At 36.4% G+C, this 25,975-nt stretch overlaps 2 protein-coding genes across 2 annotated transcripts; both read left to right on the top strand.

Moving 5' to 3' along the window:
- The first annotated feature begins 2,349 nt into the window (after positions 1–2,349).
- On the top strand, positions 2,350–13,116 carry LOC131977168 (receptor-type tyrosine-protein phosphatase C-like). The gene is made up of 15 exons (XM_059340372.1): positions 2,350–2,413; positions 7,254–7,277; positions 7,422–7,508; positions 7,778–7,804; positions 8,606–8,875; positions 8,979–9,209; positions 9,304–9,417; positions 9,869–10,006; positions 10,116–10,268; positions 10,684–10,818; positions 11,821–12,029; positions 12,123–12,186; positions 12,335–12,455; positions 12,575–12,612; positions 12,849–13,116. The coding sequence occupies exons 1-15, from the start codon at positions 2,350–2,352 to the stop codon at positions 12,884–12,886; spliced, it is 1,713 nt and encodes a 570-aa protein (XP_059196355.1). The 3' UTR covers positions 12,887–13,116.
- Positions 13,117–16,265: 3,149 nt separating this feature from the next.
- On the top strand, positions 16,266–25,141 carry LOC131977169 (receptor-type tyrosine-protein phosphatase C-like). The gene is made up of 12 exons (XM_059340373.1): positions 16,266–16,329; positions 19,663–19,689; positions 20,485–20,523; positions 20,620–20,733; positions 21,225–21,362; positions 21,472–21,624; positions 22,051–22,191; positions 23,220–23,428; positions 23,522–23,585; positions 23,734–23,848; positions 23,968–24,005; positions 24,242–25,141. Exons 1-12 carry the CDS (start codon positions 16,266–16,268, stop codon positions 24,277–24,279), a joined length of 1,140 nt encoding a protein of 379 aa, XP_059196356.1. The 3' UTR covers positions 24,280–25,141.
- Positions 25,142–25,975: the final 834 nt, after the last annotated feature.

Below are 25,975 nucleotides of genomic sequence, written 5' to 3' on the forward strand. Positions count from 1 at the left end.
GGGGTCCGTGCACCAGACAAGGATGCAAGCTGTTATGTTTTGGTTGTGTCGAGTTCTACTCACGTCATATCCCGCCTCAACCGTATCCAATCAGCGTCGACTAGTTAATACTGGCTCAGAAATGTACCTACCTGCGACAGGTACTTTCTGAGCCGCTAACCGGTGAAGTTGGGTGGATCTTGGGCGGATCCTCTCTCCCAAGCCACACCCATAGTGGCTCACTAGAGGGAAAAGTACCGAATGGAAATGCGCCTTTTGTCATTTACGTAACTACACAGACAATATTTTTTACCTCTTTTCATGAAATGATTGAGACAATGTGATTTCTTCTTGACAGATAAAGTGTATATCTTCTCAAAACTTTATTAAACAATCTCTTCCAAACATATCACAATGAGAATGAAACCACAATTAACAGAGGATTGTACCTGAAAACAAAATGATTCCAACTTTATGGGCGACCGTGTATATCAAGTATGGCAGCAGTAACCCCTTCTTATTCTTTTGTCTTTACCATAACCAGTAGTTTCATGCCTGAGCTAAACCATGTCCTGTGAAGACGGAAGTTTGTTTTAAAAGCCTCCTAAAAATGGGGTACTTGTAGCTTCTTTATCTGATGCAGAGATGCCGTATCTAACCACTTGGGAGTCATTTCGGCTCTTCAGAAACCAATATGTGACATCAAAGAGACTATGTTCATATTTTAAACAGTCTACGAGTAAAATCCAAGTCTCATGTACCCAGTCGTACGCTCACGAATTCCCATGCATGCATTTTCACTAACACTTTTCACAAACACTTCTGCACAAAAGGCTCAACATGAGATTATTTGGTAAGCTTTTGCATGCTGTTCATATATGTTCATGTTTGACAGATAGCTGTGAGTGTATCTGTTGCCCTCTGCAGCTTTACAGGAAGTCAACTCTTTCTCAATTACCTCCAAGTAACAGCCTCTGCTGCCGTGGTCTTTGTCCTGATTACAACTAAGCGAACGTGCTGTAAGGAGCTGCATTTGAAGAAACTTTCACTTCAGTCAAGAAAAACCTGACATTCTTTGGTTCCAGTTAGGAACCAACTTTTCTGGTTCTGAACAAATGTATTTTTGTGCGAAACACCACAAAAGATCACCAAACCTGGAGCTCTCTTCTTTATTGCATCTGATATTTAAGAAAATGCACTGAGCATGTGTCTATGACGTCACTGCAGAGCTCATCCAGCTAGAACAGGTGGCGATGTTATCCATGCTCCTCGTTATTTAGACGAGTTTCACACTGAAATCAGATGTGAGATAAATTTAGCACTATCTCTGTATAATATAAAGACAAAAAACAACTTCTTCAGTAGCCTGTGAATATCTTCTCTTGGTCCTGACTCAGACATGCATATGGCAGCTCTCTGTGGTCTCAAATTCTGCTGCTGTACGTTTAGCTAAAACAAATACATATAATCTAGATGAAATAGCTTGTGCAGTAGATGCACCACTACAATATAATGCAATCTAATTCATTTTCTGTAATAAAATCTACTGTTATGATGCTTATAATCAGACTGTTTAACAGAAGCATCACATAAAACAGCACTGTTTGTTCCACCAGGTCACTTTACTGGTTTATTTGCACTCTCTGTTAACATCCGACCACATTAGAACTGTAATAGGCCTTCTGTATTTTTTCTATATCATATGTCATATACCACATTTAATATATTTATTCATTGCTGTTCATACTACTACATGCAGCAATCTATTTAACCTATTTCTTTCTATATCTTACCTATCATGCTAAAATATATTTTATCCAGTGTGCATTATCTGTAAAAATGCAAAGTACTTTCAGGAAACAAACAAACACAAAAAATTCATAAATAATAAATGCCAAATAGCATAAATGTATGTATATAATGTATATGTGTATAGAATGTATGTATATGTCTTATTCTGTATATTCTCTATTCTGTATTTTATATCTATGTGCCTGCACCTTGAGCTGCTGTGACAACTAAATTTCCTGACTGCTGGATGATTAAAGTTATATCTTAATGTTAACACTGCCATGTATGGAATAATTCAATTGTTTGAGCATTACTGTCATAATAAGAGGTGGTGTTGCCCACTCATTTACTGCATGTAAGACCACTAAAGGACTTCCTTGAAGTACAGTGAGCAAGTATATAAAAGCGTCATACAAGAAGCTGGATTTCCTGTTTGCAGCATGAAAGCAGAACCAGAAACAGGGTTTTAAAAAATTAAAAAACAATCTTACTGAGCCTTTATTGGTATTAAAAATCTGATAATCTTGCATGCAGACTATACTGTAAGGTGTGTGGCTATACACGCCTTAACTCTCAGATATGGCAGGTCTCTGTGGTGTCAAGGTCCTGCTGCTCTGGGCCGGGATCATCGGTTCGGCCAACTGTAAGTAACTATCTTCCACCCAATGTCATTTTTATTATTTTTTATTTTTTTATAATGGTACTGTGGAAACAAAATGGGGGTTTGTAAAGTAATGTCCTTGTTTCATCAAGATGTAATATATAACAATTTTAACAATTTAATTTCAATTGTGTTTTTAAATATTGAAAACATTATTTTGGATCAGTACAGTTTCCAGTTCAATGTTGCTCTGTTGAGATCCAGCAATCTTAAAACAGTTTAAATTATTATTATCCGATGCACGCAACTATAAAACCTGTGAAACAATTAATATGATGCCGTCTTCAAACTTAAACCCAGTATCCTGCAACTTTAATTAACTTTATTAACAGTATTAAGATTCTAAAGTGCTTGGTCTAATAAAGTTAATTTATGTGTGCATTAGAAACAATGTGATAAAGTTTTGAAGTTTGTAAAAGATTGCGATGAACGAAAGATGACTTATATAATAACTCCAGTCTGCAGGAAAAAGTTATGATAGTTCCCATCATAACTCTCCGTGACTAAAAAAAGAGGATTTTAGAGAATCAAAATAAGATAATAAAATACATAAAAATACAAGGAATACAATTTTGATTCAAGAAGTAATCTCTTGTCTCAATACTGAATCAACATTTCTGCTACAAATGAAACAGATTTGAGCGAATAGTTGCAGCTTCTCTGTACAGAGTTCTTGCACATTTTCAAGGACAAAATTTCAAAACTTTTCTATGACTTTTCAAGGACCTATTATATTTTTTTTCCAGTACACAAAGCGAGCTGTATAGTGTAGTTCAAATGTTCAATTCAATTATTCAATTATTCAAATATAAATTTGTATGAAATTTAGACAGCAAGTGTTTTGGTCAGATTCACTTAAATACTTCAAACAACAGGCACAATCAATACACTGTCCTTTATTTATTGCTATTATTATTGTTATTATTATTATTATTATTACTGATTCATAGATAGACTGGCACTGCTTTAAAGCATGATGGAACAGGAAACAGATTAGGCTTTTTATTTTAATCTAATTTCAAGATGCAAGTCTGAAAAAAACAATGCATCAACATGCTGTCAGTATCCTGCTTATCACACAATATTTCATACACACAATTTAAACTATATGGCGCATTAGAGAGCATTATTTAAATAGTTCAGCTGATAGAAAACAAAACATCACTGGGGAATATATATATCTAGGGAAGATATATATATATTTTTGTGCAAAACAGAATCAGAATTGTGTTTGTTTTTTGCAAGTTAACATTATGCAGTCAACAGCTACATCTGCCTCCTAATAATTTGTATGTGAGGAGACAGAGGACAGTAGAAACCTAACAGGCTACAAGTAGTTGATAAAATACATCCATGATCTGCACGTATAGGCTGCTTCAGAAATCCACTGACTTTTCTAACCTTCGTAAAAGTAACTTTTCTTTCCAATTCTAAATGTACGTGTCAACATCCGAAGCTCTATTCTTGGTAAATACCTCACAAAAATGACGTATTTCTGGATTCTGCTCAAACAGATTCAAGAAAACATTTCCATAATCCACAAACCATTAGTTGATGTTCACACGTTGCGCAGCTTGTCAACGTTTTTGAAAAAAAGGTACATTCAACACAGTCATGTCAGTTGCTGTGAGTCTTACCATTAACCACAGTTCATATTTACTCTATTCTAAATTAACCATTGCTTAGATCTGAGGAAGGGAAACTAAAAACTTTCCAGTAGATAACTGAACACAACAGGTTGTGGTCTTAGTAAGACAGAAGAGAAAGGGGACAATACACTGACATTCTTGATAGTGCTGTCAAGAGATTTAAAAAATTGAGGGTATAATTAATTATGATCTGTTATTAATTGATCTAATTACTCTAATTTTTAATCTCACCTAAGAAAAGCTGAGAAAAGCCCTCAACTTGAGGTATTTCCATTTAAATTCATTACATTGGTATGGAAGATCAACAGATTCATAAATAACAAAAAAAGTGGCTTCATAAAGTAATTTATTGTTTTTAACATACATTTTACTGATTTTGGTCATGGCTGTAATTATACACGGTGGCTTGTATGATGGGTCACTGGACGCAGTTTGCAACACCTCTGTCAAGCCCTCGTCTTCCACGTTTATCGACCTGCAGTTCATTGCTATCCACTTGGCAAGAACATTCAGCCTGTCGGTCGCAGACTTGCTCATATGCGGGACATCAAGTTTAGTTTGACAAGAGCTTTGCTAGGGCTCGCTAAATTGCTAATGTTTTCGCTGCTAACGTTAGCTGTGGCTGCACTCGCCACTGGGTGTTTTGCGTTGATGTGGTAGGCTAAACTTGAGCTGCTTCGGTGGTAAGAAAACTCCTTCTTTCAAAGAAGGCATATCACTTTACATTTATCAATGGTGCCGTCGGGGCGTTTGTGAAATGTAAACTTTCCATTCATTGGGCCGACAACTCTCACATGCTCCTCCATTTTGACATCTCCTCTCTGCTACTCACCGCTCCTCACCTTGCCCTCTTAACTACAATGAGAGCATATTAGCTTATGCAAAACCATCCCGAACACAATGACAGCCAATCAATGTCCACTTCAGGTTGGGACTGAGTATTGTTTTCCTCAACCAACACCTCAAGCACAAGAAGCTCAACGCATAAAAACAGATTTTATGAAATGGCAACTCGCATACAGGAACAGTAAAGATAAAGTTTAAAAATTAGATTAACGCAATTAAAAAACATAACACGCTAAATATGACTGTAATTGATTAATTGCAATTAACGCGATAATTTGACACCCCTAATTCTTGATATCATTGCAAAACTCTTCCACAGTATCAAACCCGAGCTAACTGACATTCTCTGAGATAAGACGGTGTTATTCATACAACTCATATAAGGAGTGGTTAAAGATGTTCCATAATACACAGACACTTCACTTACAAGTTGCTCTGGAAGAGTATTTCAAAGTTTTATAATAAACGCATACTAATATTTTGTTGTTTCCTTTTTCTAATCTCATTTGAATGCGTCACTCCAGTCAACACACAGTATAACCTCTCAAGATAGCATACTCTCTACACTTATGTTAACAAACAACAAATCATATTGGTTTTCCAGTATTTCTCTCCAGTCTTTAAAGTGGATTTTTACACTGAGTGTTTGGAATCTCAGGAGCATGTTCAACATCTACAACCCTGAAACCAAAAGACACCGTCTAAATCATAAATAAAACAGTGCAATCGTCCATATTCAACTAAAACTGTACAAAGACATTATATATTTCATATTCAAAGTGTAAAACTTGTAACTGTGTTACATCATCTTTTCTTTTAACAAAACTCAAATGAGGAGACTAATTCTTGAATTTTCGAAAGGGAAATTCTCCCCTGTTCTTGCTTGATTTACAACTTCACTTGACTGCAGGAAAGCCAGTCCTGAAGCTATTGTATCACATGCAGAATGTGGCTCTGCATTTTCTTGCTGAAATAGTATATGTTGCTCCAAAACTTCTAAGACTGTAAGACACCCACGTACCCTCGCAGATGCTGGCTTTATACTTTGTGTTGGTAACAATCTCGATGGTCTTTTTCCTTTCCTCACGATTTCCACAATTTCCAAACCCAATTGTTGTGGATGTGTCACAACACACATTTCCACTTTGCATCAGTCTGTCTCAGATGAGCTCTGGCCCAGAGAAGTTGGCGGCGTTTTTGGATGTTGTTGATATGGCTTTTGCTTTGCACAGTGACTTAACATTTGTAAATGCAGCGATGAACTGTGTTTACTGATAACAGTTTTCTGAGTGTTTCTGAGCCCATGTAGTGACGTCCTTTATACTATTGTGTTGGTTTTTACTGCAGTGTTGCCTCAGCGACCAAAGGTCACAGACATCCAGTGTTTACTTCCAGCCTTACCTATTATGTGAAGATACTTCTTTGGATTCTCTGAATCTTTTAATAATGTTATGGATTGTGGATGGTGAAATTTCTAGCAATAGTGCGTTGAGAAACTTTGTTGTTTTGATACTGTTGGATTATTTGGCTACACAGTTTTTAACAAAGTGGTGAATCTCGCCTCATCCTCGCAAACAATGAGTCTTGCTCCTTTCATACCCAGTCATGACTCAAACATAATACTATGTTTTATAGCTAACAACAGTGACATTTCCTTTTTTTGAGTGCACTATCGCCTGTCAGCCTGTTTACATGTAGAATTTTCAGGTGTTTTTAGGCATTTCACATTTTTCCATTATCTGTTGCCCGATCCCAACTTTTTTTTGAATATGCATATATTTACAATAATCCATGAAGTCGGATAAGCGGTTAAGGATAATGAATGAATGAATCCATGAAGTTGATGACGTGAAGCATTAAATATATGGTCTCTTTCCAGTTTTCAATTCAATTCATATCAGAAGGATTAACAAATGATCACAACTTGTTTATTTACATATTCATTTATCACAACTTTTTGGGAATTGGGGATGTAGATGAGTAAACTGTCTAAGTTAAAAGATGTCACATTGTGGTTTATATTAACTGGGACGCTGGGACCAATAAACCTCAGGAGCGAGTCAGTACCCATAGACCCCATGTTAAAATTCTCAACTTTATAAATGAAATAAACATTTTTACAGCCTGGTAAAACAACTGCTTTGGTAATTAGGGATAATTAGCTTCTTTAACTTACTTTTACTTAATTGAGTTACTTTTTTGGAATCAGGATTGTAAAAAAAAATGTTACTGTAGTTTTTTGTTGTTGTTTGTCTTTATGCACATTATATGCACTACACTCTGTGACAAAAAAGTTGCAAAAATTTGATTTTTTTTTGTCTTTCCAGGTCAAGTAACAACTGGACCAAAAGGTGAGTTGCAAGTTACTTGAATTGTTGTAGTGAACAAAATGTTTGATTCCAGTTATCACCTGTGTACTTTTTTGGAATCGAGATTATAACGAGGAGGATTGTCATATTTTGTTTGGCCTGATTTTTGTTTCCTTGGGAACGCAGATGTTTCAACCCTCTCAGACAGCACTCAAACCCAGACTTCTCCTCCAATCACCACATCCAACACCACAGTGATTCCCACCACCGAAGGTTGGAGTTTTCTCCTTTACACACCCTCCATTTGTTCTTATATAGGACTGTGCTAAGACTGTGTACACAAAAGGTAACGTATACTGTCACTGCTGATGACGGAAGAAGTTAGTAAAATGCTGACTCATGCTTCACTTGCAAGTTGCTTTAGAGAAGTCCATCCATCCATTTTCCTCCGCTTATAAAGTAATAATTATAAGTACGTTTTATAATCATGTATTCACATGTTGTTGTTTTCTTTTCTAATCTCATGTGAATGTGTTCTCCAGGCCCACAAGCCCCTCCACCTCCACAGTGTGAGTATCAGTATTGTTCATACTTAAAGGGACAGTTCACCCCAAAATCAAAAATATATATTGTTTTCCTCTTACCTGTAAGACAATTTATCAATCTAGATTGTTTTGGTGTGAGTTGCTGTCAAGTTTTGGAGATATCGGCCGTATAAATGTCTGCTTCTCTTGAATAATATAATATAGAACTGAATGGCAATGTGCTGCTGAAATAAATAGAATAAAATACTCAACAGCAATGTATCTTTCTGGGAATGGTGACCCAGTTACTAAAAACAATCAACAGTTCCTACATGAAACTGATCACAACAAGGTCTGTTTCCTTTCTAGTATAGTTCCTGCGTGAAACTGCTCACAACAACATCTATGGATTGTCTTGAGTAGCCAGGTCATGATTTCTGAAAGGAGACTTGGCTTGTTGAGTTTTTGAAAAATATTTTTTTTGTGCTTTAAGCACCTTAAGCGAAGTGCCATCTGTTATGTTCGAGAAAAGGCAGACATCTTTACATGAGATATGTCAAGCACTTGGTCCCACAATCTTGAGTGATAAATAGCACAACAGATAAATGAAAAATATGTATTTTTGATTTTAGAGTGAACTGTCCCTTAAATAAACTACTAATTGTATTGGTTTGTAATATTTCTCTACAATATAAGTCTCTCGTTTTAAGCAGATTTGTGCTGTGAGTGTTTGGATTCTAAGCAGCGCCTTCAACATCTACATGAACAAACAGTCTGAAATTAAAAAATGTAATCAGGTGGTCTGTATTCACTCTGAGATTTTATAACTGTTGATCTTTTGTCCAGGTTCTTACACTGTCACACCGATCAAGTTTGGCTTCCAGATTGAGATGAAGAAGAATTCAACCCCTGGCAACTACACCATAAACATCAGTGAAGTAGGACAACAAGGAGCTCGAACAACCTCCATTGTTCAGTTGAACAAAAAGTTAACACATGAAATCAAACACCTGAAGCCCTGTACTAAATATGAGCATGCCGTGAAATTGATTGATGGTGCTGGCACAGTAACACCCTGTTACAGCACTGACAATAAAACTACAACAACTGTAATGGGTGAGAAAATATAATTCATACTGTTAAATTTCAACTTTCTTTTAATTTAAGGAATCAGACTGACGGACAGATGTGTGTGTTTCATTTCACTTGTGTATTTCAGAGAAAGGTGACATTACTGATGGCAGCTGTATGCCTGGATACGTTTGTTACCGCAGTGACTGGGACATCAGCTCTTCTCTGTCAAAGCCAAATAATCTCTCACCGTGCAAAAGTGACAAAACACAGTTCTGTATCAAACCTGGTCACAATGACACCTGCACAGATTTGACTACAACCTTCACCTCAGGACACTGTAATAATTCCTTCAGCCTCACCAAAGAGATCTCTGTTGGTATGTACAGTAGAGTCCTCATTGGTTTGTATTGCATGTAGTTTTTACCCTACTTCATCAAATTAATGTATGTGCAATTCTCTTTTTTTGACAGATTTCTTAAATGCAAGTGAAATACGTCAGATTCCTCCAAAAGGAATTCCTGCAAAAATAAATGCAACATTTCCTCGAAACTGCAACAATCTGACCGCTGATTACACCTGTCAGGGTAGGTGGAAACACCAGGAGTGACCTGATCCCTCTGTCACCAACATTATAAAGTGATTGACATGAAAATAGGTCGAGACAACTTGACACATTAGATGCTCACACTGTAGTAAGACAAACAGAAATGATGATTGAAAAAGCCATTTGACTTAAAACTGAATCTGAATTGTCTTTTCAGTCTGTTGTCAATTTGCTTTGTGCACTATGAATCAGTTCTGAATACTCCGTTTTGTACTTATTATTGCAATGTAAGTGTCCATATTTTAATCTAATCTTTAATGTTAAAGATTCCTTGTAGTCTCACATAGAGATTTATTTTATTTTTATTTATTTCTTTAACCCAATTTATTTCTTTAACCCAATCACAATCGTCATTGGCAGTGCTAATGCAGGCATGATGCCCGAACAGTCTACCTACAGTGAGTCAGACTATCATCTTTGTGTCTCCTCAGAAAAAGGCACATTCAATGACACCAAGCCAGAGTCTGAGCTGGAGCCCTTCACAGAGTACTCCTGTACTGGTCAGATCAAGAACAACAATGTCTCCATCAATAAGAACACCAAGGATATCAAATTCACGATAGACTGTGGTATGTTGATATTCACCTCAGTGCAAAAGACCAACAAGCTTGTATCTAATTAAAGCTCCAGATATTCAGTTCAGTGTTCAGTTCACAGATGTCTGATGTCTTCCAACAGATATTACAATCAATGTCAGACATAAGGGTGCCACCAGTGACTCCATTAATCTGACATGGACCACGACCAGTCAGAACTGTAAATACCTTCCAAGTGACCCGAAGCTTTCTTATGTCTGCAGTTGTGTCCCCACCTCCAAATCCAAACCCATCAGTAAGTAAACTTATTTATTTTTATCTCAACTCTTATATATATATTTTTTTCTCCCAGGAATGCACTTTGAATATAATTTTATTGGTTAGTTTACCTCTAATAGGACCAACAGGAGCATTTTCTCAGTCAGCGTCCCTACAGACGGCAGGAGATCAACACGTCCTCATACCTAAACGTAGCAGCTGCACTCTTAAACACGTGGTTGATGTTGTGAAACACTCTCAGTTTAATTCTCTTACAAACCAGGAATAACGCCCTTTTAAACATAAAAATGTGTTTATCATTATTTTATTGTCACTTAGTTGGAATCCTGACAAACAAAGAAAAACAATCTGCTGTTGTATGTTCTGGTTACTTGTTGTTGCCTCGTTGTTCAGTCAAACACAACAACTAATAATAATGTTGCTTTTTACAGCTCATGGTGCAGTTAACACATGTGACGTTACGGGACTGGAAGCATTTAAAGACCACACCTGTAAAGTCCAACCCAAATACAACGACAGGATCGTGTCCAAACCAAAGGAAGTTGAACAGAAGACTGCGCCTGGAGGTAAGTGTCTAAAAAAAGATAAACACCTGTATGATAGAAACAATGACTACTTATTTATCAAAGTTGTGTTTTTCACATATTATTGAATATCCAGTTAAGGCAACTGTGTGACAGTAACAGTAAATATCTTTCTGAAACACGTCAGTATGTGAGAAAACTCATTTGACAAAAATTCTCAATGAAATTTATTATCATGTCATGAATTATATGATTTATCAGATTCTTTTCCTGAAATGAAATTTAAGAATTTATGTTAAATGCCTATAATCAGGCAGCATATTATTTCCTGATACCAATACCATATACATAATGTAGGCCTACACAGTAAGATATGAGAACATCACACTTGAAGCTATTATAACAAACATTACAATGTATTTCCAATCATTAGTGACGTACAGTTACTAGAATCTACCAGCTTCAGTCCTGACTTGATCATTTATCACAGGTGGTAAATAGAGTCACTGTAAATGCTTTATTAAAGTAAACACTACAGTTTTGAAATTGGATTAAAACTTTTCAAATATACTTGTTACTCCATTTAGTTCAGTGTCGGCCTATCATAAGCAGTCTCATATTCATCTGTTTCCTGCTTTAACACCCACAGTTTCCATTTCCCAACAGCTTTATTCTAAGAATGACTATTTCATTTAAACATGTGATACGTGTAAAGTCCAACCTACAGACCCCTCACATGACTTCCACCAACACATACTGTAACAGCTGTGTGGGATAACTAGAATAACAAAAAGTGACATTTAAAAGCCGTCATCATTCATCATTTAAAGACATAATAATACAGAACAGAAGTTTTGTGAGTTCATGATGCTAATTGTGTTCAAAGCAAATTCATTTATCTTTGTTTGTTTTGTACTATAACAGCTGATAATCAATATAGCAGCATACTAATGATGCTAAAACTTAAATTTCACTCTTACTATGAGTAAGCATGAATTGTTGTATCTAAAGGAAAATATGTCGTTCTTCTTCTCTCTCTTACAGTACCAGACGATATTTCTTCTGTGTCTGTGATGAATCCAGAGCACAATGTGATTAGAGTTACCTGTACTCATTCAGGACGTTTTAATGGACCTAAGAAGTTATATGTTGCAAAACTTTTTCATGATCGTGTTTTGCAAAAGGAACTGACAAACTCAAAATGCAATTTTGAATTCAAAGATCTAAGTTACTCTACAGAATATGACCTGGAGGTTTGTTTAATCCTGATTTTTATGCTTTACAAGATATTTTTCAACTTTATTATGTTATAATTCCTGATTGTGGATTTGTTTTTGTCCTTTCAGGTGACTGCTGATAATGGACATCATATCAGCAAAAATCCAAAGAGAGAACTCGTTTCCACTTCCTGTATGTGCCGTTTTAATTAATCGTCTCACATTGTTCAGTTAAATCATTTGACACATTGTGCTCTGGCAGACTGTATACAGTCCTTTCTATTCATCAATCACAAATGCCACCATGTTAATATTTGTCTGTTATAATTCTCATTTTATAGACAATGACAAAGCTTTTATTATTCGTCTGGTCATCTTCCTGGTCTTCACCATCATCACATGTGTTGCTGTGGGTGTAGCAGTCTACAAGATCTTCATTTGGAGGCGCAGAAAGTCCAGAAAGTAAAGACTTCTCTTGTTACATTGTCTCTGGTTTGTTTAACAGTTGTTGTTGTGGATATTATTTAACAGTACAAGAACAGTTGTTGCAGCTAATACAGCCAGATTTCTTCCCTCTACAGTGGTGGCAATGAAGATATAATGCTTGAGACAACAGCCAGTGAGTAAACTTTAGCTTTCTTGTTTTCCCTACAATATTAATATTCATTATATTTATACATTTAAATCACTTGAAAGATAATCCATTAAGAATTCTGCATTAGACCACAAAAACTCAAGTTCTAAATACCAACATATAGTTTTAGACTTGGAAAGTAAATCATTAAAGTACACTGTAGTTCTGAGTGACCAACAATAAGCTGCACTATTTCCTGTTTTCTCTTTCCTCCGCTGTAGTTTATGCGAATATACCTGGACCTGAAAGACAGCATTAAACACATGCTGATGAAGAAAGGCCTGATGGAGCTGCCAACCAAATCATCATTTACTCCTCTGACTTTGCTCTGAATATAGTAAGCTTCTTAATGTGCTCACATTGGCATTGGTCTAACAGTAATCAAACTGTCTTTGCCTGTTGATTGTGCAGCAGGGTTATAATAGTTTTGGATTTTTCATTAGTATTAGTTTTAATTTCGTTGTGGATTTTTGTTTTCAAATTCAGTTAGTTTTAATTAGTTTTTAGAGTGAGTTGCTAGTTTTAGTTTAGTTTCTATTAGCTTTAGTTTTTTGTAATAGGGTATTGGATGTGAGATTCAAAGAAGTCACAATAAACTTTGCCTTTATTTTTTTTGCCTCATCCATCTTAGCCTCAATATGGTTATTAATTCTTACAGTTCTTGTTTTTTTTACATTTTGGTTTGAGTGAAGTGCTGAACTTTTTGAATAACGATAGACTGCTGCAGAAATGTCTAACGTTGCACAATCAACTCACATAGTCTTGTAGTCCCAGTCTCAAGAAACATATTTACCAATGCTTCCTTCCGCTTGTGGTGTTCCTGCGTATTCACCATGGACTGTAGAAAATATGGACGTAGCTTCGGTGACGTCCCCACTAATCACTAACCAGCAGCTATTTGTTCGCAGCTAAATAAATACATTTCATATCAACCAAAAAGGATTATGCATTGTTATCTCTAAATGTATTTAGGATTTTGAGCGCCGCTGCAAGAAAAAATGTGATTTGTAATATCATGGGCGAATTGAAGACTTTCACTTGCACACAGTGAAAGCACAACATCCAAATTTTTGTTTGGGATTAATGAAATGAGTAATTATCTGCATTATGACCAGTAGTACACAGATTGAATATAACAGAGCACACACACAGATAACAGTCTTTGCACATTCCTGAGGGAAAGCATGTGTAACACAGAGACACATTCATAGAGATACATCCAAGGTGTGTGCTGTTAGCTTTTTTTCCTTCCATAAAGCAGTGACCAGAAGCTGAAGCACCAAGAGGCTAAGGACTTAGCCGGTGTGTCATCAAGGGCGGGCCGAGTCTAAACCAGGGTGCCGCCCCAACAGTTTTGACCAATCAGATAGTAAACTTTGTGTAACAGTAACTCAGCATCCTTTCTCTGACGGTGGTTACAGTTAACTGGCTTACAGACTGTGATTTCTGATCAGATTAAGGCCCATGTACATGCTCACTCTTTTATTACTGGCTTAATAAATAGTTCAAAGGATTTACTCTCCTCTCTTCTGTTCTGCAAAAAAACGAACGCAACAGTTTACCCTTTAACACCGAGGGCCTTTCTTAATTCTCTTATTTTATGCCTCCTCCCTCATCGATCCTCACTTGAACTGGAAGTTCTTTGCGTGCAAAATCTTTACGACCATCTCAAAGCTCTTATTTTTGCTCGTAGGACGGAGGAGGAGGAGCTGTGAGAGGATTCATGAGATCATCCTATGCGGAAGTCTTTTACCGGTCAGTAATTGATTGGACTGATTTTATACATCACAACATCTCTGTAGTTTCATACCAGAGTGAAGACAGATAAGTTAAACTCAAGTGTGTCCCTCACAAGTTTTATATCTAATTTATCTTCTGATTCGCTATGTAGTTAAAATTCTGTTTTATTGTGAGTCTGAACCATAGACTGTATAAATAATGGACGTAGTCACAATGACGTCACCCATTGGTTTGTGGACTGCCCGTTTGAGGCATCGAGTTCGGCGGTATGCTCGTCGCCATCTTGTTTTAGGAAACGGGGAGCAGACCATATTTAGACTATGGAGGAGCGAGAGGGATCTGACGACACTGACTACACGCTTCTCTACACCGAGAACCTGACTGAGAGAAGCCGCTGCTTATTCATGTTAGCATTAACTGGAGCATTAACTGGGATGTTCATTTTGGCAAAAAACTAAAACAAAATGTATGCAACTTATTTAAGAAAAATGAACAGCGACTCCTAGGAGTGTCTGTTAGTCCAACCAAACGCTGAACAAAATGTTCAAATAAACTGTCATTAAGTGAACATACAGTGAAAGGGTCAAAGTTATGAGACCAAACTGGTAAACAATCTTTTTTTTATATGTATATAATGTTATATATAACTTTATCAACACGTTGCCATGGATATGCATTGTTCTGCTTCTCTTCTGATGATGGCTCTCCTTGTCAGTGACCTGTCAATCATAGTTAGCCTCGCCCCAAATCATACGATTCTTTATCTTCTATTTTCTCCCAAATGGGGCCATTATTTACACTAATAACATCATATTGTCTCGAAGAAGATTTTTTTACAAGTGATTGAGACCATAGTGTAAAAAAAATTCTGAGGTAATAAATCAAGTTTTCTTATTTTGTATTGAAATGAATGGATCGAAATGCTTCTGCAGCCGCTGTCAGCGCCCACTGCTGTAATTTTCCCTAGAATGCAGCTTAAGGCACTTCCTGGTTTGCCTCCCTGCTCAGACCTGGAGGTTGCCGCCTGGGATAAATGGGACAATAGGTGTTAGCTGAACTGTTTGTTTTTGACTGGAGGGACACGTGAGCAGTTTTGCCAACGCTTTCCTTGTAGGAGGGGCAGAGTCAGCTGCAGTGGGAGGATCAGGAGCGCTTCCATGTCCAAGACATTTGTCAAGGAAAAAAGTAAACAGTTCTTGGTGACTGACTGTCTCACGAAGTAAGTAAAAACACCAGAGCTCGGTTTAGAACTCTCATAACCAAATAGTGCTCGTAGATCTCGGGACGGCGGAATGCGATTGTGTTATGAAGAAAGCAATTTCAGGTTTTTATGCAGCAGAAAATTTAACACAGCAGTGTCCAGCAGCAGAGTGATGCGATGCAGGAGGAATGAGAGGCATAGCAGTTTAAATAGACCACCTTGTTGTCTGTGTGTGATTGTGATTGGTTTGGCTTGGCAATCCTCAGGCCAGATGACAGCCGAGCAGGCGGCAATACCATATTCTGCCTGAACTAACACAGAGCTCCATTTATGATGCTTATGATTTTACCACTGATGATAACATTGCCATAGATGTAATAATTCAATTATGTTTGCCCCCCCCCCCCCCCCCCCCCCCCCCCCCCCCCCCCCTCATTTACTGTATGTAAAGATCACTTAACAACTTCCTTGAAGTACACTGAGCAAGTATATGAAAGCGTCATACAAGAAGCTGGATTTCCTGTTTGCAGCGTGATTACAGAACCAGATTCAGGGTGTACCCCGACAGACATCTGTGTTGAAACGCAGCTTACTTGAAAAATTTCTTACCGAGCATTTATTGGAATTTAAAATCTGATAATCTTGCATGCAGACGATACTGTAAGGTGTGTGGCTATACACGCCTTAACTCTCAGATATGGCAGATCTCTGTGGTGTCAGGGTCCTGCTGCTCTGGGCCGGGATCATCGGTTCGGCCAACTGTAAGTAACTATCTTCCACCCCAATGTCATTTTTATTATTATTATTATTATTTTAATAATGGTACTGTGGAAACAAAATGGTGGCTTGTAAAGTAATGTCCTTGTTTCATCAAGTTGTAATATATAACAATTTTAACAATTTAATTTCAATTGTGTTTTTAAATATTGAAAACATTATTTTGGATCAGTACAGTTCCCAGTTCAATGTTGCTCTGTTGAGATCCAGCAATCTCAAAACAGTTTAAATTATTATTATCCGATGCACACAACTAGAAAACCTGTAAAACAATTAATATGATGCCGTCTTCAAACTTAAACCCAGTATCCTACAACTTTAATTAACTTTATTAACATTATTAAGATTCTAAAGTGCTTGGTCTAATAAAGTTAATTAATGTGTGCATTAGAAACAATGTAATAAAGTTTTGAAGTTTGTAAAAGATTGCGATGAAATGAAAGATGACTGATATAATAACTCCAGTCTGCAGGAAAAAGTTATTATAGTTCCCATCATAACTCTCCGTGACTAAAAAAAGAGGATTTTAGAGAATCAAAATAAAATAATAAAATACAAGGAATACAATTTTGATTTAAGAAGTAATTTCTTGTCTCAACACTGAATCAACATCTTCTGCTACAAATGAAAAAGATTTGAGCGAATAGTTGCAGCTTCTCTGTACAGAGTTCACGCACATTTTCAAGGACAAAATTTCAAAACTTTATGACTTTATGACTTTTCAAGGACCCATTATATTTTTTTTCCAGTACACAAAGCGAGCTGTATAGTGTAGTTCAAATGTTCAATTCAATTATTCAATTATTCAAATATAAATTTGTATGAAAATTAGACAGCAAGTGTTTTGGTCCGATTCACTTAAATACTTCAAACAACAGGCACAATCAATACACTGTCCTTTATTTATTGCTATTATTATTGTTATTATTATTATTATTATTACTGATTCATAGATAGACTGGCACTGCTTTAAAGCATGATGGAACGGGAAACAGATTATTAGTGTAGGCTTTTTATTTTAATCTAATTTCGAGATGCAAGTCTGAAAAAAACAATGCATCAACATGCTGTCAGTATCCTGCTTATCACACAATATTTCATAGACACAATTTAAACTATATGGGGCATTAGAGAGCTAATGCTCTCTAATGAACTATTTAAATAATTTTAAATAGTTCAGCTGATAGAAAACAAAACATCACTGGGGAGAATCAGAATTGTGTTTGTTATTTGCAAGTGAAGATTGTGTAGTCAACAGCTACATCTGCCTCCTTTTAATTTGTATGTGAGGAGACAGAGGACAGAGAAACCTAACAGGCTACAAGTAGTTGATAAAATACATCCATGATCTGCACGTATAGGCTGCTTCAGAAATCCACTGACTTTTATAACCTTCGTAAATGTAACTTTTCTTTCCAATTCTAAATGTACGTCTCAACATCCGAAGCTCTATTCTTGGTAAATACCTCACAAAAATGACGTATTTCTGGATTCTCAAACAGATTCAAGAAAACATTTCCTTAATCCACAAACCATTATTTGATGTTCACATGTTGTGCAGGTTGTAAACGTTTTTGTCAGTCGATCATGTCAGTTGCTGTGAGTCTTACCATTAACCACAGTTCATATTTCCTCTACATCAAATTAACCATTGCTTAGATCTGAGGAAGGGAAACTAAAAAAAACTTTCCAGTAGATGACTGAACACAACAGGTTGTGGTCTTAGTAAGACAGAAGAGGAAGGAGACAATACACTGACGTTCTTGATAATGCTGTCAAGAGATTTAAAGATATTAATTAATTATGATCTGTAATTAAGTGATCTAATTAATCTCGTTTTTAATCTCACCTAGGCTTCATAAACTAATTTATTGTTTTTAACGTACATCTTACTGATTTTGGTCGTCGCTGTAGTCCTACACGGTGGCTTGTATGATGGGTCACTGGACGCAGTTTGCAACACCTCTGTAAAGCCCTCGTCTCTGCATATATTTACAATAATACATGAAGTTGATGACGAAAAGCATTAAATATATGGTCTCTGTCCAGTTTGCAATTAAATTCATATCAAAAGGATTAACAAATGATCTCATCTTGTTCATTTACATATCAATGTATCATAACTTTTTGGGAGTTGGGGATGTAAATGAGTAAACTGCCTAAATTAAGAGATGTCACATTGTGGTTTATATAAACTGGGACACTGGATGCTGGGCCCAATAAACCTCAGGAGCGAGTCAGTCCCCATAGACCACATGTTAAATTCTCAACACTATAAATTAAATAAACATTTTCAAAGCCTGGTAAGAACAACTTCTTTGGTCTCTATGATTAGCTTCTTTAACTTTTACCTTTACTTTTACTTTTTGTTTGTCTTTTTGCACATTATATGCACTACACTTTGTGACAAAAAGTTGCAACAATTTGCATTTTTTTCTCTTTCCAGGTCAAGTAACAACTGTACCAAACGGTGAGTTGCACGTTACTTGAATTGTTGTTGTAGCGAAACAAAATGTTTTATTCCAGTTATCACCTGTGTATTTTCCCCCCTCAGCCTCTCACTGCCTCACACTCTCTTACACTGCCTCTTCTCTTCCCAAATGAATTTGCTCTTCAAAAGGAAATATGCTCGATGCACAATGAGTGACTGAAATATACTTTCTTTCTCTTGTTACGTTGTGTAGTTGACACTGGCCACTATTTTAGTGACCTGGTTCACCCAAGGTTTAATGGCAGACACCAATAAACCTCAGGAGCTGAAAAATGAAGCCAGTATGAAAGTGACAAAAAGTGCAGTTCCTTAAATGACCACTTGAGGCTGGCTCCAAAAGTCACTCCCCATAGACCCCATGTTAAAATTCTCACCTTTATAGCTGAAATAAACATTGTTACTGCGTGGAATTAAGAACTACTTTGGTCTCTATAATTAGCTTCTTTAACTTACTTTTACTTGGTTGAGTTCCTTTTTTGGAATCAGGATTGTACCCCACCCATAGCTACAGACAGCACTCAAACCCAGACTTCTCCTCCACTCACCACATCCAACACCACAGTGCCTCCCATCCCCAAAGGTTGGAGTTTTCTCCTTTACACGCCCTCCATTTGTTCTTATATAAGACTGTGTACACAAAAGGTAATGTATACTGTCGCTGCCGATGACGGAAGAAGTTATTAAAATGCTGACTCATTCTTCACTTGCTAGTTTGCTTTAGAGAAGTATTTTACTTTTATAAAGTAATAATTATAAGTATGTTTTATAATAATATATCCACATTTTGTTGCTTTCTTTTCTAATCTCATGTGAATGTGTTCTCCAGGCCCACAAGCCCCTCCACCTCCACAGTGTGAGTATCAGTATTGTTCATACTTAAAGGGACAGCTCACCCCAAATCAAAATTACATTTTTTTTTCTTACCTGTAACACAATTTATCAATCTAGATTGTTTTGGTGTGAGTTGCTGTCAAGTTTTGGAGATATCGGCCATAGAAATGTCTGCTTATCTTGAATAATATAATATAGAACTAAATGGCAATGTGCTGCTGAAATAAATAGAATAAAATACTCAACAGCAATGTATCTTTCTGGAAATCGTGACCCAGTTACTAAAAACAATCAACAGACCTTGTTGTGATCAGTTTCATGTAGGAACTGTTTCCTTTCTAGTATAGTTCCTGCGTGAAACTGCTCACAACAACATCTACAGATTATATTGAGTAGCCAGGTCATGATTTCTGAAAGGAGACTTGGCTTGTTGAGTTTTTGAAAATTATTTTTTTTGTGCTTTGAGCACCTCAAGCGAAGTGCCATCTCTTTTGTTCGAGAAAAGGCAGACATCTTTACATGAGATATGAGCACTTGGTCCCACAATCTTGAGTGATAAATAGCACAACAGATAAGTGTCAAAACATGTATTTTTGATTTTAGAGTGAATTGTCCCTTAAACAAACTACTAATTGTATTGGTTTGCAATATTTCTCTACAATATAAGTCTCTCGTTTTAAGCAGATTTATGCTGTGAGTGTTTGGATTCTAAGCAGCACATTCAACATCTATATGAACAAACAGTCTGAGAATAAAAAATGTAATCAGGTGGTCTGTATTCACTCTGAGATTTTAAAACTGTTGATCTTTTGTCCAGGTTCTTACACTGTCACACCGGTTAAGTTTGGATTCGATGGTATGTACAGTAGAGTCCTCATTGATTTTGTATTGCATGTAGTTTTTACCCTACTTCATCATGTTTAATGTATGTGCCATTCTCTTTTTTTGACAGATTTCTTAAATGCAAGTGAAATACGTCAGATTCCTCCAAAAGGAATTCCTGCAAAAATAAATGCAACATTTCCTCGAAACTGCAACAATCTGACCGCTGATTACACCTGTCAGGGTAGGTGGAAACACCAGGAGTGACCTGATCCCTCTGTCACCAACATTATAAAGTGATTGACATGAAAATAGGTTGAGACAACTTGACACATTAGATGCTCACACTGTAGTAAGACAAACAGAAATTATGACTGAAAAATCCATTTGACTTGAAACTGAATCTGAATTGTCTTTTCAGTCTGTTGTCAATTTGCTTTGTGCACTATGAATCAGTTCTGAATGCTCCGTTTTGTACTTATTATTGCAATGTAAGTGTCCATATTTTAATCTAATCTTTAATGTTAAAGATTCCTTGTAGTCTCACATAGCCAGACTTATCTCCACTGTACTGTGTCAGCACTGGAGAAAGGTCTTTAATTTATTTCTTTAACCCAAACCCATTTCCCAAACCCAATCTTTAATACACAATCGTCATTGGCAGTGCTAATGCAGGCATGATGCCCTAACAGTCTACCTACAGTGAGTCAGACTATCATCTTTGTGTCTCCTCAGAAAAAGGCACAATCAATGACACCAAGCTAGAGTCTGAGCTGGAGCCCTTCACAGAGTACTCCTGTACTGGTCAGATCAAGAACAACAATGTCTCCATCAATAAGAACACCAAGGATATCCAATTCACGATAGACTGTGGTATGTTGATATTCACCTCAGTGCAAAAGACCAACAAGCTTGTATCTAATTAAAGCTCCAGATATTCAGTTCAGTGTTCAGTTCACAGATGTCTGATGTCTTCCAACAGATATTACAATAAATAGAATAAAGCAGCATGCCACCAGTAACTCCATTAATCTGAGTTGGACCACGACCAGTCGGAAATGTCCAGACCTTCCAAGTCACCCGAAACTTTCTTATGACTGCAGTTGTGTCCCCACCTCCAAATCCAAACCCATCAGTAAGTAAACTTATTTATTTTTATCTCAACTCTTATATATATATTTTTTTTTTCTCCCAGGAATGCACTTTGAATATAATTTTATTGGTTAGTTTACCTCTAATAGGACCAACAGGAGCATTTTCTCAGTCCGCGTCCCTACAGACGGCAGGAGATCAACACGTCCTCATACCTAAACGTAGCAGCTGCACTCTTAAACACGTGGTTGATGTTGTGAAACACTCTCAGTTTAATTCTCTTACAAACCAGGAATAACGCCCTTTTAAACATAAAAATATGTTTATCATTATTTTATTGTCACTTAGTTGGAATCCTGACAAACAAAGAAAAACAATCTGCTGTTGTATATTCTGGTTACTTGTTGTTGCCTCGTTGTTCAGTCAAACACAACAACTAATAATAATGTTGCTCATGATTATGGTCTAGCGTACAACACTCCATCAGGAGGAACATGTGACGTTACGGGACTGGAACCATTTAAAGACCACACCTGTAAAGTCCAACCCAAATACAACGTCAGGATCGTGTCCGAACCAAAGGAAGTTAAACAGAAGACTGACATTGGAGGTAAGTGTCTAAAAAAGATAAACACCTGTATGATAGAAACAATTACTACTTATTTATCAAAGTTGTGTTTTTCACATATTGTTGAATATCCAGTTAAGACAACTGTGTGACAGTAACAGTAAATATCTTTCTGAAACACGTCAGTATGTGAGAAAACTCATTTGACAAAAATTCTCAATGCAATTTATTATCATGACATGAATTATGTGATTTATCAGATTCTTTTCCTGCCCTTTAAAAGAAATTAAAGAAATGATAAATGCCTATAATCAGGCAGCATATTATTTCCTGATACCAATACCATATAAATGATGTAGGCCTATACAGTAAGATATGAGAACATCACACTTGAAGCTATTATAACAAACATTACAATGTATTTCCAATCATTAGTGACGTACAGTTAATAGAATCTACCAGCTTCAGTTCTGACCTGATCATTTATCACAGGTGGTAAATAGAGTCACTGTAAATGCTTTATTAAAGTAAACACTACAGTTTAGAAATTGGATTAAAACTTTTCAAATATACTTGTTACTCCATTTAGTTCAGTGTCGGCCTATCATAAGCAGTCTCATATTCATCTGTTTCCTGCTTTAACACCCACAGTTTCCATTTCACAACAGCTTTATTCTAAGAATGACTATTTCATTTAAACATGTGATACGTGTAAAGTCCAACCTACAGACCCCTCACATGACTTCCACCAACACATACTGTAACAGCTGTGTGGGATAACTAGAATAACAAAAAGTGACATTTAAAAGCCGTCATCATTCATCATTTAAAAACATAATAATACAGAACAGAAGCTTTAAATAAGAAGTTTTGTGAGTTCATGATGCTATTTGTTTTCAAAGCAAATTCATTTATCATTGTTTGTTTTGCACTATTACTGCTTATAATCCATATAGCAGCATACTTATGAGGCTAATCAGTGCTAAAACTTAAATTTCACTCTTACTATGAGTAAGCATGAATTGTTGTATCTAAAGGAAAATATGTTGTTCTTCTTCTCTCTCTTTCAGTACCAGACGATATTCCTTCTGTGTCTGTGATGATTCCAGAGCACAATGTCGTTAAAGTTACCTGCACTTATCCAAAACGTTTTAATGGACCTGAGAAGTCATATGTTGCAAAACTTTTTTATGGTAGTGTCTTGCAAAAGACACTGAAAAACTCAAAATGCGAATTTGAATTCAAAGACCTAAGTTACTCAACAGAATATGTCGTGGAGGTTTGTTTAATCCTGATTTTTTATGCTTCACAAGATTTTTTTCAACTTTATTATGCTATACTTCCTGATTATGGATTGTTTTTGTCCTTTCAGGTGACTGCTTATAATGGACATCATTTCAGCAAAAATCCAAAGAAAGAAACCACTTCCACTTCCTGTATGTGCCGTTTTAATTAATTGTCTCACATTGTTCAGTTAAATAATTTGACACATTGTGCTCTGGCAGACTGTATACAGTCCTTTCTATTCATCAATCACAAATGCCACCATGTTAATATTTGTCTGTTATAATTCTCATTTTATAGACAATTCTTTTATTATTCGTCTGGTCATCTTCCTGGTCTTCACCATCATCACATGTGTTGCTGTGGGTGTAGCAGTCTACAAGATCTTCATTTGGAGGCGCAGAGAGTCCAGAAAGTAAAGACTTCTCTTGTTACATTGTTTCTGGTTTGTTTAACAGTTGTTGTTGTGGATATTATTTAACAGTACAAGAACAGTTGTTGCAGCTAATACAGCCAGTTTTCTTCCCTCTACAGTGGTGGCAATGAAGATATAATGCTTGAGACAACAGCCAGTGAGTAAACTTTAGCTTTCTTGTTTTCCCTACAATATTAATATTCATCATATTTATACATTTAAATCACTTGAAAGATAATCCATTAAGAATTCTGCATTAGACCACAAAAACACAAGTTCTAAATACCAACATATAGTTTTAGACTTGGAAAAGAAATCATTAAAGTACACTGTAGTTCTGAGTGACCAACAATAAGCTGCACTATTTCCTGTTTTCTCTTTCCTCCGCTGTAGTTTATGCGAATATACCTGGACCTGAAAGACAGCATTAAACACATGCTGATGAAAAAAGGCCTGATGGAGCTGCCAACCAAATCATCATTTACTCCTCTGACTTTGCTCTGAATATAGTAAGCTTCTTAATGTGCTCACATTGGCATTGGTCTAACAGTAATCAAACTGTCTTTGCCTGTTGATTGTGCAGCAGGGTTATAATAGTTTTGGATTTTTCATTAGTATTAGTTTTAATTTCGTTGTGGATTTTTGTTTTCAAATTCAGTTAGTTTTAATTAGTTTTTAGAGTGAGTTGCTAGTTTTAGTTTAGTTTTTATTAGCTTTAGTTTTTTGTAATAGGGTATTTGTTGGGTGTGAGATTCAAAGAGGTCACAATAAACTTTGCCTTTATTTTTTTTGCCTCATCCATCTTAGCCCCAATATGGTTATTAATTCTTACAGTTCTTGTTTTTTTTACATTTTGGTTCGAGTGAAGTGCTGAACTTTTTGAATAACGATAGACTGCTGCAGAAATGTCTAACGCTGCACAATCAACTCACATAGTCTTGTAGTCCCAGTCTCAATAAACATATTTACCAATGCTTCCTCCCGCTTGCGGTGTTCCTGCGTATTCACCATGGACTATAGAAAATATGGACGTAGCTTCGGTGACGTCACCACTAATCACTAACCAGCAGCTATTTGTTCGCAGCTAAATAAATACATTTCATATCAACCAAAAAGGATTATGCATTGTTATCTCTAAATGTATTTAGGATTTTGAGCGCCGCTGCAAGAAAAAATTTGATTTGTAATATCATGGGCGAATTGAAGACTTTCACTTGCACACAGTGAAAGCACAACATCCAAAGTTTTATTAGGGATTAATGAAATGAGTAATTTTCTGCATTATGACCAGTAGTACACAGATTGAATATAACAGAGCACACACACAGATAGTCTTTGCACATTCCTGAGGGAAAGCATATGTAACAAGAGACACATTCATACAGATACATCCAAGGTGTGTGCTGTTAGCACACACCTTGGATGTACCTTTTTTTCCTTCCATAAAGCAGTGACCAGAAGCTGAAGCACCAAGAAGCGAAGGACTTAGCCGGTGTGTCATCAAGGACGGGCCGAGTCTAAACCAGGGTGCCGCCCCAACAGTTTTGACCAATCAGATAGTTGTACATTCGCATTATAAAACTTTGTGTAACAGTAACTAAGCATCCTTTCTCTGACGGTGGTTGCAGTTAACTGGCTTACAGACTGTGATTTCTGATCAGATTAAGGTCCATGTACATGCTCACTCTTTTATTACTGGCTTAATAAATCGTTCAAACAATTTACTCCCCTCTCTTCTGTTCTGCAAAAAAACGAACGCAACAGTTTACCCTTTAACACCTAGGGCTTTTCTTAATTCTCTTATTTTAATGTCTCCTCCCTCATCGATCCTCGCTTGAACTGGAAGTTCTTTGCGTGCAAAATCTTATTTGTGCTCGTAGGACGGAGGAGGAGGAGCTGTGAGAGGATTCATGAGAGCATCCTATGCGGAAGTCTTTTACCGGTCGACACGTCCCCTTACTGGACATCGGTAATGGCTTGGACTGATTTTATACATCACAACATCTCTGTAGTTTCATACCGGAGTGAAGACAGATAACAAATTAAACTTGTGTGTCCCTCACAAGTTTTATATCTAATTTATCTTCTGATTCGCTATGTAGTTAAAATTCTGTTTTATTGTGGGTC

Source organism: Centropristis striata, chromosome 9 (genome assembly GCF_030273125.1).
Source record: "Centropristis striata isolate RG_2023a ecotype Rhode Island chromosome 9, C.striata_1.0, whole genome shotgun sequence".
In the NCBI taxonomy this organism is placed as follows: domain Eukaryota; kingdom Metazoa; phylum Chordata; class Actinopteri; order Perciformes; family Serranidae; genus Centropristis; species Centropristis striata.

What these genes read in the sequence shown, in the direction of transcription:
- LOC131977168 (XM_059340372.1), top strand. Translation starts at nt 2,350, where the DNA reads ATGGCAGGTCTCTGTGGTGTCAAGGTCCTGCTGCTCTGGGCCGGGATC. An exon ending in CGCTGATTACACCTGTCAGG is followed by an intron (nt 9,418 to 9,868) that starts GTAGGTGGAAAC and finishes GTGTCTCCTCAG; the next exon opens with AAAAAGGCACATTCAATGAC. An exon ending in CAAATTCACGATAGACTGTG is followed by an intron (nt 10,007 to 10,115) that starts GTATGTTGATAT and finishes GTCTTCCAACAG; the next exon opens with ATATTACAATCAATGTCAGA.
- LOC131977169 (XM_059340373.1), top strand. Translation starts at nt 16,266, where the DNA reads ATGGCAGATCTCTGTGGTGTCAGGGTCCTGCTGCTCTGGGCCGGGATC. An exon ending in ACAGAAGACTGACATTGGAG is followed by an intron (nt 22,192 to 23,219) that starts GTAAGTGTCTAA and finishes TCTCTCTTTCAG; the next exon opens with TACCAGACGATATTCCTTCT. An exon ending in AATGCTTGAGACAACAGCCA is followed by an intron (nt 24,006 to 24,241) that starts GTGAGTAAACTT and finishes CCTCCGCTGTAG; the next exon opens with TTTATGCGAATATACCTGGA.